Source organism: Temnothorax nylanderi, unplaced genomic scaffold (genome assembly GCF_030848795.1).
Source record: "Temnothorax nylanderi isolate EJ_2023f unplaced genomic scaffold, tnyl_v1.0 TNYL_tig0019_pilon, whole genome shotgun sequence".
In the NCBI taxonomy this organism is placed as follows: Eukaryota; Metazoa; Arthropoda; class Insecta; order Hymenoptera; family Formicidae; genus Temnothorax; species Temnothorax nylanderi.
The window spans coordinates 1,344,241-1,363,292 of record NW_027249081.1 but is presented as its reverse complement, the minus strand read 5'-3'; the positions used below and the strand labels follow the sequence as shown (position 1 = coordinate 1,363,292).

The 19,052-nt window shown below is 36.3% G+C and overlaps 3 protein-coding genes across 4 annotated transcripts; 1 reads left to right on the top strand and 2 right to left on the bottom strand.

Annotated features, from left to right (window-relative positions):
• The first annotated feature begins 472 nt into the window (after window positions 1-472).
• On the top strand, window positions 473-8,274 carry Tral (trailer hitch). 2 transcript variants are annotated; one of them, XM_071699767.1, is made up of 7 exons: window positions 473-703; window positions 2,295-2,449; window positions 2,591-2,786; window positions 3,722-3,914; window positions 4,215-4,490; window positions 4,733-4,909; window positions 5,241-8,274. In XM_071699767.1, the coding sequence occupies exons 1-7, from the start codon at window positions 583-585 to the stop codon at window positions 5,527-5,529; spliced, it is 1,407 nt and encodes a 468-aa protein (XP_071555868.1). In that variant the 5' UTR covers window positions 473-582; the 3' UTR covers window positions 5,530-8,274. The 2 variants fall into 2 exon arrangements, with proteins under 2 accessions (XP_071555868.1, XP_071555869.1); XM_071699768.1 differs by having other exon boundaries at window positions 498-703; window positions 2,591-2,891.
• An 813-nt stretch (window positions 8,275-9,087) lies between these two features.
• LOC139769029 (15-hydroxyprostaglandin dehydrogenase [NAD(+)]-like) lies at window positions 9,088-12,362 on the bottom strand. Its single transcript, XM_071699769.1, has 7 exons — window positions 12,202-12,362; window positions 11,649-11,812; window positions 11,096-11,222; window positions 10,869-10,975; window positions 10,399-10,572; window positions 10,098-10,252; window positions 9,088-9,712 (listed from the first exon to the last, which is right to left on the bottom strand). The coding sequence occupies exons 1-7, from the start codon at window positions 12,215-12,217 to the stop codon at window positions 9,481-9,483; spliced, it is 975 nt and encodes a 324-aa protein (XP_071555870.1). The 5' UTR covers window positions 12,218-12,362; the 3' UTR covers window positions 9,088-9,480.
• A 3,535-nt stretch (window positions 12,363-15,897) lies between these two features.
• Window positions 15,898-19,030, bottom strand: LOC139769027 (15-hydroxyprostaglandin dehydrogenase [NAD(+)]-like). The gene is made up of 6 exons (XM_071699766.1): window positions 18,728-19,030; window positions 17,777-17,903; window positions 17,484-17,590; window positions 16,758-16,931; window positions 16,321-16,454; window positions 15,898-16,246 (listed from the first exon to the last, which is right to left on the bottom strand). The coding sequence occupies exons 1-6, from the start codon at window positions 18,818-18,820 to the stop codon at window positions 16,099-16,101; spliced, it is 783 nt and encodes a 260-aa protein (XP_071555867.1). The 5' UTR covers window positions 18,821-19,030; the 3' UTR covers window positions 15,898-16,098.
• Between the last annotated feature and the right edge of the window lie 22 nt (window positions 19,031-19,052).

Genomic DNA, 19,052 nt, shown 5'->3' with positions numbered 1-19,052 from the left:
CACATAATCCGTAATTAAAAATAGTGGAAAAGTGAATACAAAATACCATACTCCGTGTAATTAATCGTTATCGCTATCTTGTGAATAATCAAGATTCTCTTTTCCTCCTCAAGCTTCAATCTCGCGGAAATATTTTGGTCCAAATAATAGGCCTGGACTTCTTTTTAGCTGAACTTCTTGCACAGTTTATTTTTTCTCTTCTTCTTTTCACATTGTAGAGAAAAGGAGAAAAGATGAACCGTGCGGGAAGTTGAGCTAAAATAGAACAGACCTATTCCTACGTCCATGCGGCGAAAATATTTTCGCCATTTGAAAATAGCCCCGGAGCTCTCTGACTCCTATTTGACTCCGGCAGACTCCGGCTCCGGCTCCGGCTCCGGCGCCTCCGGCGGCAACGCCGGCAACGCGCGCGCGTGGGGGACTCGGGCGCATGCGCGACGCGTCGTTGGCACTCTTGGGGAGTCTCGGCCGTCTCGGGCAGTCCGCCGTCGACCATTGCTGTCAGCTGGACTGGCCCCGTCAGATGGTGTCGTGAATCTCGTAAAATCACATCGATCGGCGCGCGACGGAGCCAGAGTCAAGATGAGCGGTGGTATGCCAGAGCTGGGCTCGAAGATCAGCTTGATCTCGAAGGCGGATATTCGTTATGAGGGCCGTCTCTTCACCGTCGACCCGCAGGAGTGCACGATCGCCCTGGCTAACGGTGAGTACAAGCACGGCGAGAGAATCCAAGATGGACTCCCGCCGCACCGCACATTCACCGTGCCGTCCCGCCGCCGTCGCCGCCACCGCCACCATCACCGCCGCGGCGGCCACCATCGCCGTCGCCACCGCCGCTGAGAATCAGCATCCCGCGTCTCGCTCGTTTCTCGCTCCGGCGAGAAACGCCCGTCCGCGACCGGTGTCCTCGCGACCGGCGCGACCTGTCGCCGGGTCGTCCGTGTCAGTGGGCGCGGGAACGGTACCTTTACCTTACGTGTCTCGTCACGTTTTCTCCTGCCGCGAACGAACGTAGCAGAGGTCATCCCTTCGCGACTCCCCGCGGAAAGCCGTGAATTCGATGCTCCAACCGGCTCCGGTCCTCTCGACGCCGCTCCGTCGGCTCCGCGCTGATCGCGTTGTCCGGTCGCCCGCCGACGCCGCCGGAAAAGTAATCCGATACCCGCGATTCGGTGGTCATCGCGCCGCGAAACAACCGGGGTCGCGGCGGCCTGTGGCAGTTCCCCTTCGCAACGAGGGGAACGTTTCTTTATAGAGTCCTCGCCAGGAGCCAGGAGGCCGCGATACGTCGCGTCCCGATTCCGCTGAGACGATCCGTCGATCGCGCGTTTTTTCACCTGCGCATTCAGCGAAAAATCCGCCGAATGCCGGAACTGTTACGGATCGCTTGACCCGCGTGCGGTTATGTCGCGGTCACGCGGTTTGGCGATCGTCGAAGTTAGCGTGTAGAAATTAGGGGACGAGAGTCGTCTTAAATCGTCGAGATTTTCACGATGCTAGGTTATCGAGGCTCGACAGTAGCAGATAAATCTGAGTAGATTTTAAAAATCTAGCGCGGAACGCTTTGCGAGCAATATGGTTTGCCGCTTAATATTTTAAGAATACTCCAAGAATTTATAGAACGGCTAATACCAGTACGTTATTAATGCTGAGGATGTAATTTTGAATTTGAGTTTGGTATGTGTACCGTTTGCGTGGAATGTTTGTCTCTTTCTTCTGTCGAATGTTTACATGCCCTTGCTCCCCTTGTTCCGTTATCCTACCATAATAAGATGACTTTCTCTTTGGCGAGAATTTTCGGATAGAAGGAGCAAATATTATTCTCGGAAATGTACTATTGAAGTCGTGTAAGAGAAATGTATAAATATAAGATTTCACTTTTCACGATTGACTAATGTAAAATAGATCCTACATAGATATAAGATTCCACTTTTCACGATTGATTAATGTAAAATAGATGTGCATAAATATAAGATTCCACTTTTCACGATTTATTAATGTAAAATAGATGTGCATAAAGCTGTTTTATATAATAAATTTATGTGACATAAATATTGGAGCTGTTAATACAAAGGATTTGAATACTAGACATCTATCTGTTTTATTACAGATATTTTTCAAGTAAAATCCCTATTTTGTTTATTTTATCTGTGAAACAGATATATAACTTGAATATTCGAGTACTGGCAGCACACACATACCGATAAATGACCCATTCGATGTAACAAAGAGCTGTAACAGTGTTGCTAATTGCAGCAATTTGAAACAACTGAATTATTTATTGTTTTTCGTAGTGCGCTCCTTTGGTACCGAAGATCGAGAGACTCAACTTCCCGTGGCACCACAAAACCAGGTGTACGAGTACATTCTGTTTCGTGGATCGGATATCAAGGATATCAGAGTCGTCAACAATGTTAGTTCTATTCCCAACGATCCAGCTATCGTACAGGTAATTATTTTATAGAATTTTTCTATTCTCTGTAAAGGAACGCGTCTTCAAATTTGGCATTGACAAAGTCTGAAAGTGATATCAATCGTATGTGTTAAACATTGATGAATTTTAGCTGACTTGATTATCAATTGTTCGTAGATGACAGTGCAGCCATCTATGGGCCAGCAATCGTATCAACCACAGCCCAGTTATGCTCATCCGATGATGGGCCAGATGGGCCCGATGGGTGGCCAATACGGAGCCCCCTATGGCATGGGTATGGGAGCCATGGGCCCGGTAATGGGAATGCCAACCGCAGCTAGAGATCCGCGCGGACCAATGAATAAACAGCCAAGTGAGTTGAGCTTGGGCTCTGCTGAACCCAATGCCATCTCTATCCCAAACTCACTGCCAACGGCCAATATCGACCCATTACCAAAAGATCAATCTCTGGAAGATGGTAACTGTTTTTGCTATGAAGTATCCCTTGCTTTGCTGGCATGTTTCTTGCTGCTCCTGCTTTGGTAAAGCCTTTCTCTGGTTAAGCTTCACGCTGTCAAAATATGGCGTAAATCGTATGCATACGAGAATACATGATAATGTATTCTAACATTTTTTTTAAATATGTTACTTACAATTAATGTTATGGGCCAGTAACAAATTTAGAATTATTTTACTAACAAAAATATATTATCTTTTTTGCACTCTTACGTAGATTTTTCATATCTTGCAATCTTCAGTCTGCTTTGCTTATTTTCTATGTATACATGCATTTTATGATATAGAATTTTAATTGAATAAATATTGTGCACTTGTATAACAAAAATTTGTATATTTTTGAAATTTTGATATTTTTGTAAATTTTGAAAAATCTTTTTAATAAAAATATTCATTAAAATTTTTCATCTGTATAATCTTTATATACGTAATTTGGCTTTACGTTTAATCTCTTTTTAAAATTGGTAGATAATATTTTTGCATCTGCATGCATTTTTCAATTTTATTCCTTTTACGCTTATGTCATAATATAACAGAATAGCAATAACAGTGATAATAAACAACGATAATTGTTTAAAAATCCTCGAGAGATTTCTTTTATATTAGACACGCGAAACTTTTGTAGAAGTTAGTAGCAATCTTTCATTTCAAACGTTGGGAATGAAAAGTATATCTAAGTTATTTTCTTATACTAAAGTTTCGTGTTGGACTTGCTTGCAGTTTTGGTCGGCTATTGTCTCCTTAGATTAATAAAAATGGACATTATTTGACACATTCATGTTGCGATAATAGGTGTACTAGATCTCATTAGTGGTGGGTCTCGATCTACTACTCCTACATCATCCTTATTGACAAGGAAAAGTCCAACCATGGATCAGGGTATTCAGGTAGGACATGATCAACAGCAGCAGAGCAATAACATTGGCAAAATGAATGACAAGACAAATATCAGGACCGTCCAACCGCCTCGTCGAGACCATGATAGGTATTTTATTTAGAGAAGCTAATTTTTGTCTTACTTTTAGAATAAAACCATAAAAGATGTGCGTATAATTTTATTTTTCCAGAATCCTGATATCAGAGAAATATGACTGTATCTCTTTACAATTGATTTTTTTTATTTGCTTTACTTGCTTTACTTGCTAAATTTTCTAGTTATATAAACATAAAGCGATTCTACACAGATTTATATTATTTTTTATGAATTTGATAGATACAGATGGTATAGCTGAAACTTTATAGATATTTCATACATTTCATAATAAATGTTTTATTGCGTGTTTAGCCACGGAGGTACCAAAACCAACGCGGGTATGTCTCAATATAATGATGCGAAGAGGGATATGATGAAGCATGATGGCCAGAACCAAGGTCATATGCAAGGTGGTCGAGGCAACCGCGGTGGTTGGGTAAATCGCGGCAACATGAGAGGTCGAGGGGGCAGAGGACGTGGTGGTTTCCGTACAAATCAAGCAAACAACGCTGGTGCCAAGCCTAAGACACTGAAGTTTGATAACGACTACGATTTCGAACAAGCCAACACTGAGTTTGAAGAATTAAGGTAAACGCAAACGTTCGCTACGAATATTGATGATTGATTCTGCATGGTTACGTGCCGGATTCATTTCAAGTAGCTGTTGAAATGACCAATGTGGATACCATGCAAAAGTAAATCAGTGCGAATTTAAAGCAATCGTAATTACAATAAATACGAATCGCTTACGCATCGCATTAACATTACCTTATCATAAAATCATGTTGCTTTCGGTAATATAATTTATACATTGATGTATCATATTGTAGGTCGCAATTGGCGAAAACGAAGATCGATGGTGCTGAAAATGAGAAGAAAGACGATAGTGGAAACGAGACAGGTGCTGGGGAAGGTGAACCTGAAGAGGAACCGGAAATTGTTCACTACGATAAGTCGAAATCATTTTTTGATAATATTAGCTGTGAAGCTGTTGAAAGGAGTAAAGGGTAAGCTTTATTAAGAATAAAATTTAGTAGATATAATCACCGTGCAACTGAATTTCAGTGAAACTATGATTTAATTCATCTTTTCTCTAAAATCGAAGAAAACTAAAATATTAAAAATTTAAGAGCATTTAAATTTGTGCCTGATTTTATTAATTTAGATACAATTTCCTTAATTTTAAAATGTATATTAATTGTTAAGTTTTTCGCAAAACAAGTATTGTATCAGACTTTTGTATCAGACTTTTGTATCAGACTTTTTAATCGTTGTCGTCAATATAATTTCACAATTTGCAATCGTGAAATGTTTTGCATATGACGCAAATTTTTCCAGGCGATTCCAACGCACGGATTGGAGAACGGAACGAAAACTGAATTCAGAAACGTTCGGTGTGGCTTCCACGAGACGCGGTGGATTCCGAGGCCGTGGTTACTACAATCGCGGAATGGGAGGCATGTACAGAGGCGGTGGCGGCGGCGGTAATAACGCTGGATTCCGCGGTGGCTATCGAGGTAGCAGGGGCGGTAATCGCAAACCCCCTAACCAACTACAGAATAACACGGGGAGTCAAAATCGCGCGACCAACGAACAGTCTGCCTCTCAGTCGCAAAACGTTATCTAAATAAAAAAAAATAAAAAAAAAATAAAAAAAAATGTAATTTGTGTCACCGGTATGGCATGAAAAAAAGTAAATATGCCGAGGAGAATAAGCGATGCGCTATGTATAAGTATACACAACCATAGATTAAGATTTTTACGATATGTGCTCTACTGTTACGGACTGATTTGGGTTAGAATTTGGCAGTCAAATAACAGAGGATACACACGGCCGGATTAAATGTAGATTATATTATATAATGGAGCGCGTTTGCAATCGCCAAACCGGTGGTTACGTGTTAGGTGACAAGAATCGCACATGTGGACGTTGCTGGCGCATATGACTTTGCATCGATATTTTGCGGCTAGATGATCGAAGAAGGTACTTTTAGAGACAAATTTTCTTACCGCTTAGTCGACAATGATCACGATGAATTGGCGTTGAAAGAATAGAACGTTTTTGTCAGAGAAGCGAAGTCAATTATGATTAGAACGTTCCTTATTCTTTTTTATATTGATACTTATTTGTGGATTCAGATATCTAAAAAGTTGGGAGGGGAAACCCTTTGTAAGGGATCTAGTCGTAAGTTTTATTTGAAATATATGTCTGTTAATAAAATTCTTAATGGAAAAATCTGAAGCCGCTTTAAATGAACCAACGGTGTATCTGTTTATAGTTAGGGGAAAAAATTGTACAATTCAATCGTGATCATTCTTCAGTCCGGCTTTCTCAAGACTTGACTAGAAATAATTATGGAATGGCTTTATGGTGATGGTGACTTGATAATACTGGTCGTTATGGAATAGCTAGCTTGTATCCGTATATCGGAAGTGAATGGCAACAGACGTGCATAAAAGTACTTTCTCGTCAAAGTATGTAAAAATCGATTGTATCTAATTGCATTTGTCGAGAATACGAATATTGTGAGGTATATATAGTACAAGGCAAATCTGATGAAAAATGGTATTCTTTTCTTTTGTTTTTGGTTTTTTTGAGTGTACGCAGACAAAGTTTTTCGAGTCCTCGGCACGAAGTTCATGTAAACGTATGATTTTATAAGGCGGATAAAAGTGGGAAATAATCGAAAGCAAGTTTATATAAAAATGTTTGTATTATTAAATTGTAATCTTACGGTCCGCCTACTCTTTCTTTGCAAGATCTGCATCTAGAATTATGAAAGATGTAAGCGTCAGTCTTATTGTAAGTAACTAAGTTCTAAATCATGTTACATAATTGTCATCGTGTTCTGCAATTAAGGATTCCTCGATTGCTCTCATATAGAATAGTTTTGATTGATACAATTATAAGGCTACATTATAATCAGTAATTAATTATATCGAACTTACAATTTATATAATGCTTATTAAAATGAATTTTTTTTCACAAACATTTGTAATTATTAAAGTAACTTAAATCGACTGTCACTGGCAATATATAACGTCTTTCCGATATGAACATAGAAAAAACTGTGAGCCAACTCGCTTTGTCAGATTCACACAGCACTTTTTCGGATCAAACATCGAGACATTATTAATTTCGACCATGGCTTTTGGTCAGTTGATGTACCCTGGCTGGGGTAATATTTTTTCGCAATAAAAAATTTAAACTATTCAACTTAGAAATTACATCAACTGACCAAAAGCCATGGTCGAAATTAATAATGTCTCGATGTTTGATCCGAAAAAGTGCTGTGTGAATCCGACAAAGCGAGTTGGCTCACAGTTTTTTCTATGTTTATATCGGAAAGACGTTATATATTGCCAGTCACAGTCGATTTAAGTTACTTTAATTGTTATTCTATACTGGCGAAAAGAAAACTTATTATTCTATTTGTAATTATATCTTAAATCAGTATCTTGTCAATTTGTTTCTTTTTTTCTGTTCTGTTAACTCCAAAACTAGTATAATGTTTACACATAATTCAAAGGAACATTCGTATTTGATATACATGTATACAATCAGAAAATATTTAAATAATAATTTATTATTAATGACATAATTTTCCATTAGAACGTTATGTAAAATAACGATTATGCATGTATATTCAAGTGAAAGTCATTAATCCATTCTTTTTTCTTTCATAAATTTACTCAATCGCTTTAGTCTTGGGACGAGAGCAGCACTTTACGTATATGTTACTTACGTTTATGTATATGTAAGTGGAAACCCGAGTGTACATGGATCACGTAAAATCGAAAGCTTATGACGAAGATTTTCAAGGCGTTAAAATGCATAAAAATAATTTACTCGTAATTCGATTGTAATTGACTAATTACGCTCTCGAAGAATCCTTTTGGATGCACGACGACACTGCGCGAAATTAGAATTATGTTAAATATGCGAATGCGAGTAAGACTAAAAGCATGATAATATCCTTAAAGATATAAGACGTGGAAGAAACAAAATAAGAACATTATTTGCGACTATTATTTTTCTATGGCTCATACGGAGTCCCCAACTCATACAGATATTATATACACACACATAAACACATACGTACGCAACTTGAGATTTACATAACTGATAAGCAAACCTCCAATAGGCTATCAGAGAAAATGCAGAGTGAAGTAAAAAGAAACATAGGACTATATAAAACGAAGTAAGCGAGTAGAAAAAGAAATGGTATATGGTGAGTAAATTTAACTTTTAAGTTTCATGCCTAGAGCATGTGAGAAGAATTCATAATGTACGCGAGAATGGATTTTTGTTTTGTACAGCGGATATATATTGTGATTCCCGATGCTGAATAATACTGAAATGATGAGATAACACGTCGTCGTGTCATTTCTGACCTCCTACACACTACTTTCCAATAATCGAATGAAACGGAACGCTTTCTCGTTTCCTCGCGAAGTTGTAACGTCGAGTATGTACTGTAAGGCATTCGCGCAGATCGTCCCGCGCTTACCCCTTTGACGTATTATATGTGCAAAAATGTGAAAGATATAACGATTTACGAATTTAAATGCTAGATTACGCGAAATTTAAAGAGCGACTCGAGATATGAGAGCTGCGTGTTGTTTCGAAAAAAAGGAGATGTACGCGGATATAAGTAAAATTATATAACGTCATTAATAGGAATTCGAACATATGTTGTTGGTAAAACTATCGTGCGTCTGGCGATACCGAAGTGTGCTGCGCATTACGTGCGGTGTGATTAGAATGTATGCAAAAAAAAAAAGAAACAGCGTCTTCCATGCGCTATATCCAGTGTTTTAAATGCTTGATAAGCGACACGGTAAACTAGAATGATTTATTACACGCGATATCGCACCCCCTCCGTAGAGATTAATGGGTCCCGTTAGTTCGTAACTTAAACTCACTGGAAGTAGTTATGTTTTTCTGTTTTTGCACACGGACTTCTCATGCCGTTTTTTTTTTAAATGGCTCGGAAGTAATCGACCACACATTACTAACACATTAAAAACATAAAACTTCCAGTATCAACGATCGAAATTCGCCACACATATTTGTAACGAATACGGCTGTAGTTTGCAGCATGCAATGAGTTAATCCTGAAAGAAGTTCTGTACGAAACTTGCGTGAAATTTTGAGGTATTTATTCTTACGATCAATATCATATATTTTTTTAAAACGTTTATTATAAAATCTTTTTTTATCACAGGCATCTTCATACAATCTGGCGTCTCGATTAAAAAATAAAAATGAAGTTGAACATGTATGCGTGTGTCTAAAGAAATTGTGATGGAAATATGAACCAGCGAATACAGTCAGAGATGGCAAAAGAGGATATGCGTGAAACTTTGTAACGTAAAATGATCTGCAGGGAATCTCGGGAACACTATTTTCCGCGAAATATCGCTTCGACTGCGTCCGTTCTGCACTTCCAGTTACACTGATCTACACGCGAGATATCTTCATGAAGGTTTCCGGACGATGTTCGCCACATGGATTGAAGAAGATTTTCGGCCCCAAGTAGAGTGAGAGATCACGGTCGTGTGCGCTGGCCGGTTATCAGGCGCAGCTCATCAGATCTGTCCTCGTGCTGTCGCAGACTTCTCTTATCGCGCGACCTCGCGCGACCTTAGTTTCGACGTGTGGGAAGTTGTTCTTGTAGTGACGGCGCAGAGTACGCGGATTCGGCACGTAAACCTCGTAAGGCGCTCTGCCGCTCTCGATAACCCAAATACTGCCGCACTCGCCGATCCTCAAGATCGTCATTAGGCCCTGCGCGACTACGTAAGGCCTGCAAAAACAAGACAAATAAGCGATGAGAAATTTATCTCTGCTGAATTGGCGATTATACGTAAGCACCGGAGGAAATACAACGTTTGCTTCAGGATCGGATCTACAAACTGAATTTGTTAGAGCTGTATTTTAAACCTTTGCTTGAGGAATTTTGCGTCTCATCTCTTGGAAAAAAAGAATTTATAAATAATTCACTTGCAATTAATATATTTGAAATTAAGTAATCATGAAAATTATTATTATTTGTCGAAGGACCGAAAGACTCCTATTTGGATCATAATTTAGTTCTGCGGCAGGAACATAATAATCCGCTTATCTGGCTAATTTATCTGCTTGTCTTGTCAAATGTTTGATATAACATAAGACAACTTTTGGAAACTTACGTTTGTATCGAGAACTGTTCGAGATTTTTGACGAAATCCGCCTTCATGACTCTGGAAAGAAGTCTATTGGGGCTGTCTATTGTCAGGGCGGTTTCCGTCAGTCCTGGACACAAAGTTATCACGGTAACGCCGGTCTTCTCGTAGTGATAAGGATCCTGTTGGAGAGTAAATGAAAATTAAAAACCTCATTAATTTGCAAGATCGCTTATATAGATAACGATATATGAATCAGGAAATTATTTGTAACAATTTTTAGGATAGTTGGTTGAATAATTAACTGCGTTTAATTTTTTATAATTACCGAAAGAGACTGCGATAGACCGATGACAGCCTGTTTCGTGGCACTGTAAACCGGAAGTTGAGCTGTATTCCGAATATCCATATGCTGGCTCACGTTCACCAAGATACCACCGTTACCACCCGTATCTCTGCTCATATATTTCATAGCTAGCATCGCGGTGCCGACCATGCCTCCCTGGAATCGACACATTACATTAGAATCTCTTTATTTTTATTATTACGATTATTACTTGTCAATGATATTTATTTTTCAATCTTTTTATGTAATCTCATGTGCAATTTGGTAAAATTATTTTATTACGGCACAAAAACCACGAAGTTATTTGAAATTAGATAAAATATATTCAAGGTCTTAAAAAAAAATTGTAAGAGTTTTTTTTAAGAGAGAAAACATCGCAGATAAGGAAATCGTGAAATCATCATGGATGAAGAAAATTATTAATAAATCAATTAAGTATCAATGATACTTACAATGTTCACCGCGATTTCCTTCTCCCATCTTCGCTCGTCTAAAACTCCAGCGTTGTTTATCACGATGTCAATGTTTCCTAATAGCGATGATGCCTCTTTGAAAGCCTCTATAAATTGGTGCAGACAAAATAAGATATTTTGTGAGCGATACTCTGGGAAGTTCAGTGATTATAATTCTCGAATAAACATCTGTGCGCGATGATTTGAAAATCTTGCTTCATACTTACCAGCCACTTGCTTGTGATTAGATACGTCGGTGTGTATGAAGTGCACCTTCTTCTCGCCGCAAGATTTCTCGATGCCGAGTGCGATTCGTTTACCGGTTTCAGCGTCGATGTCCAATATAATTATTTTCTGTAACAAATACGCGTGAAATAAATGTAACAGTGCCGAGATGATATTCAATACTTCGTAAAAATAGCCCAATGTCATTCTATGGATTTAGAAGGAAAGCATTTTATATCTAATTAACAACAGAGAGACGTTTAATTTGCAGAATAATATTAATCTAATTAAGTGATAATAATGAAAAAGAATTTTCTTGATTATAAATGTTTTTTTAATATATCGATTTCGATAAAAGCGCTTTTATTTAATTACGTATTTACAGAATAAAATTCGAGCTTTACTTAAATATAGACTTCTTTTAAATGTATATGTATATTGTTTGTAGATCTATAAAGAATAATTATTTATATAGTGCTGATTTATGTGGATTTCCTGCAGATTTTTTAGATTGAAAATTAATTATTTTATTTGGAATTTAATTGTTAAACATACGTTTGCTCCGTGCTTCAAAAAATGGTTAAGAAAAGCGTTGCCCAATCCTGCCGCACCGCCAGTTATTAGAACATTTTTTCCCGAAACGATACAATTGATCGCTTCTATTTCCTTCGCCCTTTCCGACGCTGAAGAACGACGGCGAAGGATTCTGAAACTTGGATCTATAACATAAAGAAACTGATTTAAAAGAAGAAGAAAATTCACTTTGTTAAAAAGCTGATTTCAATAACATACACTATGTTAATATAATATAAAATTTACTGCTTTGGCTTAACAATTTATTACTCAATAAATCTCACATAATCTTTTATCTCAGAAAATTTATAAAAATATTTCTAAATTTATTAATTACAATTGTAATTTATAAAATTATAATTATTAATTATAAAATTATTAACATAATTATCAAAATTATAATTCATAAGAACAAAATAATCGAAGAAACTTATTTTTCAACATTTCTCATAACAAAGCACTCTGCATCGGAGATTGCAGAATGGTTTCAGAATATTGATGGATACATGTTCTTCGACGAAAGGATCAAACCTACCTATTTTAGTTTCCATGAATAAAATTGCTTATTTCGATATTCGAGAAACGGATACAATTTACGACGCACTTAAATCCTCGGGGGTGAAGTCGAAGAACCGAGAGTTCGTGCTAGTAATACGTATGTTTCAACTGAACTTCGAGACCGTTCGAACGGTGTTTATATACGATAAGCAGCGATGTAGGATTCCGCGATATTGCGACTCCAGTTCCCGTCGTGGCGGGGATGTCTCAGAGGGCGAAAGGTGGACTCTGGGCTGCAGATTACATAGACGGCAGATTCATAGATCGAACAGTTACGATAAAAAAGAGATTCTCGTATTTTTTTTCATCAAAACATGAGATCGTCAACAGTGCGGGAAGTCTAAAAATCGACTGAATTTTGTTAAGTGCATATATCAGATCGGTGAATTAAGGAATTGATCATTAGATTCGTTAGATTGATGGTTTAATTATTTTTATTTTGTAAAAGATATATGTATAATTACATGTATAATTATTGATACAAGAAAAAAAATATAATGAGCTTACTGATGAATAGTTTATTAAGGGAGATTTACACCGGTTTGTATCCAACCCAGGTAGCAAAACTCGTCATTTTGACGTCAATTGACGTCAAAAGTCTGTCATTTTGACGTCTTTTGACGTCATTTGACGTCAAAATGACGAGTGCTTGCTACCTGGGAAGTTTTTAATTTGGAACGAGATAGATGTCAAAATGATTGGATTCGGTAACATAAAAAGGAACAACAATCCAGAAGAACATCATTAAATAAATGGTTTATTTAACAAGATTATTACTTTTGATAATAATTTTTATAATTTTCCGATTTATTGCGATCCTCCGCTTTTTCATTGTGCCTCTTATCTTCCCTCTCGCTGGACTAATCAGTCATCAGTCGCGTTCTCTTTTCTCAATGTTCCCGATAGCGCTTTCCCTAATTAACCCCTTCCGCAGAGGCTAATTAATCGCGTCGTGGCAATGCGCTTTCCGATACTGGATATATACTGGACACAGACCGAGAGGCATTCCTTGATGAAGCAATCGCGCACTTTTCCTTTTACTTCAAGACTTCAAGATAATAATAATATATAGTATTGTGGATTGTAGACCAAGCAAGCGGACCGTTAAGTAATTGCATTTTCAACAATGTTACGCGATTGCTTTTTACGCTTCACTTACTATACATGGCAGCATATTTTATTAATATAAAAATAGAAAATTGAAAAGCTCAATGCTTTTTGTACATTTTACACAATATTATTTTCTAAAAGATAGAAAGATAGTTAGGAAAGACCATCCATTTACTCATTTATAAAGAAATATTTACAAAGTATTGTAATATTTATAAAAGAGCCACGCAAAATATACTGGGGAGCGATCAAACGTTTGAGTGGTGAGCGAAATGAAAATTTATTAAAGCGCGCAACCCAGCTGTGCATCTTTTTAGAGTTTTCCGTGAAATATTTGTTCTGCATATTTGATCTCACCCCGTCGGGCCATTTTGTTAATAGAAATTTATGGAGGACGCGGCTGGTGGATCGTAGATTTCTCGCAGCGCCGTGCAACGGGAATAAATATTTTCCCCTTTTTACGCCCTTTTTACGCTCCCGGCGTATCGTGCTGCAGCTTTCAGTCGGTTCAGTCTTTTATATTATTTTTCAAATTAATTCTTAATGCATTTTTGTATTTACTCTGGCTCCGTTCGTTTCAGTTCGCCCTTTTGTTTCGCAATTTTTTCGCTCTTTTTTCTCGATAAAGTATACACGCGTTACATTCAGTTTTTAAATGCAGAAAAAACGCAGTAAAATGTGATTAAAAAGAAATAGACACTTAACACAAATGATAGCATTCGAGTATGCTTGTATTATCGTTGCGAATTGACATATAAACGGAAATGCTTATTCAGCTAAAAATTTAACACTTATACTAGCGCGCGGCATTTGACGTAAGTGACACTATGTACACATATATGTACTATTTATAAAATAAATCAATGATTTATAGCAGGTCAAGCAAAATCTCAAGGCGAGAAACTATCATACGGTTCCGGGTAACGCGACGATCATTGGGTGATATAACTTTTGTTCGAATCGCTCGCGTAATTGTCGCTGCAACGGACGTAACGAGCAATCCGATAAATTGTTATCGATGGCCTATCATCGGCAGTCAACTCTAATCAAATGACCTTTCCGTGGCTTCGCTGTTACGTGTGGGAGGTTTCATTCTTTTCTTCGGAAATACATGTATAGCAAAAATTTACAAAAATCAATGAAGCAGGGTCGAATTATCGTAGTCGATAAGAGAATACTAAATTTGTATTTGTATATACATCTTTATATTTCTTTGTATTAAATTTATTTAATTCTTATATTATCCTTTATATTAAATTCATATTACAATTATTTATAATATAATACATAGAATATCCAGTTGTTTTCATTGCAGATTCCTTGGCCGATCTATTAAATATAAATGCACTGTCGATCTGAAAATAGAGGAAGCAGACAACGCGAGGGAAGAGGAGGCTGCATCTTCGCTATTTGCAAATTACGCGAAGTCGCGAGGCGCTTATCGCCAATCGCTCGTGGCGTCGGCGAACTTTAGAAATAACGCACTTGGTGCAGTCGTGTGGCACACAACGGCGATAAGAGCTTGACGTGCGCACAGCTCGTGCTTGCTGCATCTTATCAATAGAAAAAGCGCACTTAACGTCCGGTCGGCGTCGCGCCGACCATAAATCAGCCGAGGGATCGCGCGTTGTCGGCCCCGAGCCGATACCGTAACCGGTACGAATTGGTTCCGAGCGAACTTTACTCCGAATTGACGAAAGGGAAAGTAATTTCTCGTGCGGTTTTTACTTAGTTATCGTGCTACGCTGCAAAGATTCACGCCTGTGTATGTCTGCTACGGCGGTCCGGAGATGCAGCGGTTCATAAATATACGCGTGTCTGCAAGAGATTATATACAGTCTCCACGTACCAAACAGTTAATAATTGTTCGACTGACTGATAATGTGCGATATTATTTACTACATTGACATCATTGTTAAATGTGATTTCCTTATTCTTTACGCAGTGCGACGGATTTACGTTTGCGCGGTCTGAAGAGATATAATATAAATAAATTATTTTTTAAATATCATTTTTAATAACATCTATGCATTGGAAATGTATAGTTAAAAAAATTATTTATAAGTTTTTAGGATTTACAGCTTTTTAAAATACGCTTACTTATAAAAATATAATTAAACTTATATTATAAGAATAAATTATTAGAAATTATTATTTATATGGCTTGGACACGTGAGACTGTACGATACTAGCTTATTTAAAAATTTAATTTTTATGACATATTATATAATAATAATTTTAATTTTACAATTTCATGATCGAGATACAAAAACATAAATTATGAATTTGAAGAGAAATTTAACTTCGTGAGTTTTTTTTTACATATCACTTGAGATGTAAAAGATTATTTTTAATTTTCTACTTATCCAAAGACTAAAAAGACTAAAATATTCAGTTGTACATATAATATTGAGCCATTTAACTAGCTTCAGTTTAAATTTAATATCTCGCTCAACTTAGCTACAAAATTAACATAAACTATTTGTTGTAAAAATATTATTGTGCTTTCTATCACGTTTCATTTTAAAAAGGACATAAATGTACATTTAATTAAAAAATGCCATTATGTACAAAACAGAAATATATGGAAAGTTTATTACAGATTTCATATCACATTACAATTTCTATTAATCAGCACTAAATTTTACCTAACGAAATATTTTGTAAAAAAGGTAGGTTGATTTGATAATATTATTTGTTGCACGGTGAACATATGGACATTATATGGACATATTGAATCTGTCTGTCGATTTCATATTAGCGGCTAGGCCTCCGCGTTAACTTCGGTTTTCTGCGGCAAAGTATCGGGAAGCTGCACCTCGTAAACCGGTTTTCCATCCTCGCTGATCCACACGCTGCCGTTCTGCGCGCATCGAATTACGTATATCAATCCATGAGCTACGCTTTCCACCCTGGCAACAAAATTTTACTTTTGTTTTATACAAGTTTCGAGAATACGCCAATTATGAATTAGCAGCAGTCTCACCTCTGAGGTCGGTAATTCTGCAGAATATCAACGTTCGAAATACCCTCCGGTAAATCCTCCAAGACTGATACGTCGTCCAAACCGGGACACAGAACAATTATTTTTACATTAGTCCTCTGGTAGTGATAAGGTTGCTGTAAATAAAAAATATCTGACGATCTTTCTCACAGGCATCTCTTTTATGTACAATTTATGTAAGATTAGAGATAAAATTATTATTGAAATTTTAATTTAAAGGAGAAGCTTAAAACAGAAATTTATTGTCAGAGAAAATTTGTTGTCAAGAAAGAAAAAAAATAATTATTATTTAATCACATTTCTAAAACTTTATTATGGTCTTCAAAACCTTTCTAAAACTAGGTAATATTTCTTTGTGTTATTCGTTATAATTGTCATAGATTCTATTATATATTATATTTTTTTATGTAAATACTTACCGCAAAGGAACGGCTGAAGCTAACGACGGCGTGCTTCGTAGCAGAATACACCGGGAGCTGAGACACAGCTCGTAATCCGGCGATAGACGAAATATTTACGATGACACCACCCTTGCCTCCGGAGTCCTTTCGCATTTGTTGAATCCCCAGAAGAGTCCCACGAATTACAGCTGTCTACAATAGTGGAATCAATATTCAGGCATCTTATTTTATCTAAAATTATCTTATCATATGCGATTTCATTTTCAATTAAGGCACAATTAGCCACATTTAAGTCTCGCTTCATATAAGCTTGCTTTTGAGATCGTGATTACATGTTTGTAATATTTTTATAATCACATATAGAATGTCCTATTATTAGAAAATATTTAATTTGGTGGTAATTCTTTACAGTTTTTTAAAAACAATTAACTCGTGTTGATTTAATTCCGGGGAGGGAAGGGTATTAATGTTCCAAGATAGCTGTGTTTCAAGTCCGACAATTTTGCGGCGCGCAGTCTATTAAGTTGGAATATATGTATTGTATATGTACAGTATGTACATTATAATTCGTTACTTCTTTACTTAAGTATAGAATATACGAACACCAACACCTTGTTACGGCTCAACGCTCCATTTTTCTTCGATTGATATTTAATTTGGATTTTGGTGATTTTTGTAACCAATATTTTCTCAAAAATTAATATAATAACACAAAGTTAAAACAAGAAGTTGATAAAAACTTACCACATTAACATCGATGGCTTCGGAAAAATCAGTTTCATTTATTACGCCTGCATTATTTATTAAAATATCCAGCCCGCCGAGAATCTTGAACGCCTCTTTGAACGTGGCTGTAACAATTAATATTTTCGGCTTTGAACAATTGTCCACCAGATGCAAAAATTATAAGTGTGAACTTAAGTGTAAACTGACTTTTACAATTTAATTTGTGCAAGCAACATTCAAGTTTGCTTATTAATGTGTGCATTAATAAAATACAAATTAACATGAAATAGATTTGTAATATATATATTTACCGTCAAATTCGGAATTATTCGTCACGTCGCAGTGGAGAAATACAGCTCGTTTGCGGCCAAACTCGTTATTTAAACTCTCTACAGCTTGTTCTCCAAGAGACTGCCGTATATCGATCATAACTATCATCTAGAAGAAATATTTATTCATATCATTTGTATAAAAATTTACAATTCACATTTATTTCAGAATTATTATTTCTCATGATCAGCAATGGGAAAATTTTCCTTCGATTTACAAATGGCTACTTTATCTCTTTCATACATAATAATATTATATGTACATTTTCAACTGATGAACATCTATTTTTAACTGAATACATATTATTTACATATAAATATATTAAATATGATAACAGTTTTTGATATTTGAAATTTACTTTAAAACTATATATATCGGCTACTGATGATAAAAATCATTCATTAATTAACTCAAAATATTCTGATTGATACGCAGTTATTCGTATTTCTAATAAATAATTTCTGATATAATATTTTTATTACATACATAAGATTAGCGGTTTTTTTAAATATAAGATTATCTGATATAAATTTATTTATGTTAGATTATATTAAAATATAATGTGTTACATTATACCAATACACAAGCAAAATATAATACAACATATAATATATAATAAACATTTGAGAGATTCGAGCGAATATTTACCGAATAAACTACTCTTGTTTTTTCATCTAACAATAAGCGGAGATAAAAAATTGTTTCCAAGCCATAATAAAAGACTAGCAACCACTCTATTAATCTTTACAAAATAAATAGCTATTAAAAAAGGAAATAAGATATAGGAACATGTGGAAACGTCATGATGAGTTTAATGAATATTTTTGAAAGAAGAATGTATAAAATGTTCTTATTATTATTATATCATAATTACTACTAATATATTTATATATTAATATTGTATACAATCTTATTATAATTAAGTTACATACCAAAGCGCCATTTCGTAGCAACTCCCTGCTAAATGCCAGGCCCGCACCACTTGCTGCTCCAGTAACTATAACTCGTTTATCCTTGATCTGCATCTTTTCACCAATTTTTTCAGCAGTCAATCTCTTCCAAGTATATTTCTTCACTTATAAAAATACTCTTTACTTTAATAAGATATGCGAATTTCCTTTCGCGAATTTTATATTTCTACAGTAAAAGCGTTAAATGCGCGAGTCTAAAAGCTGAGAATGCCAAGATGTCTCTTTATCGATATGACGCGGATCTGCGGCTGGTCTGACAGCCTCCTTGAACCGATATGGAAGAATC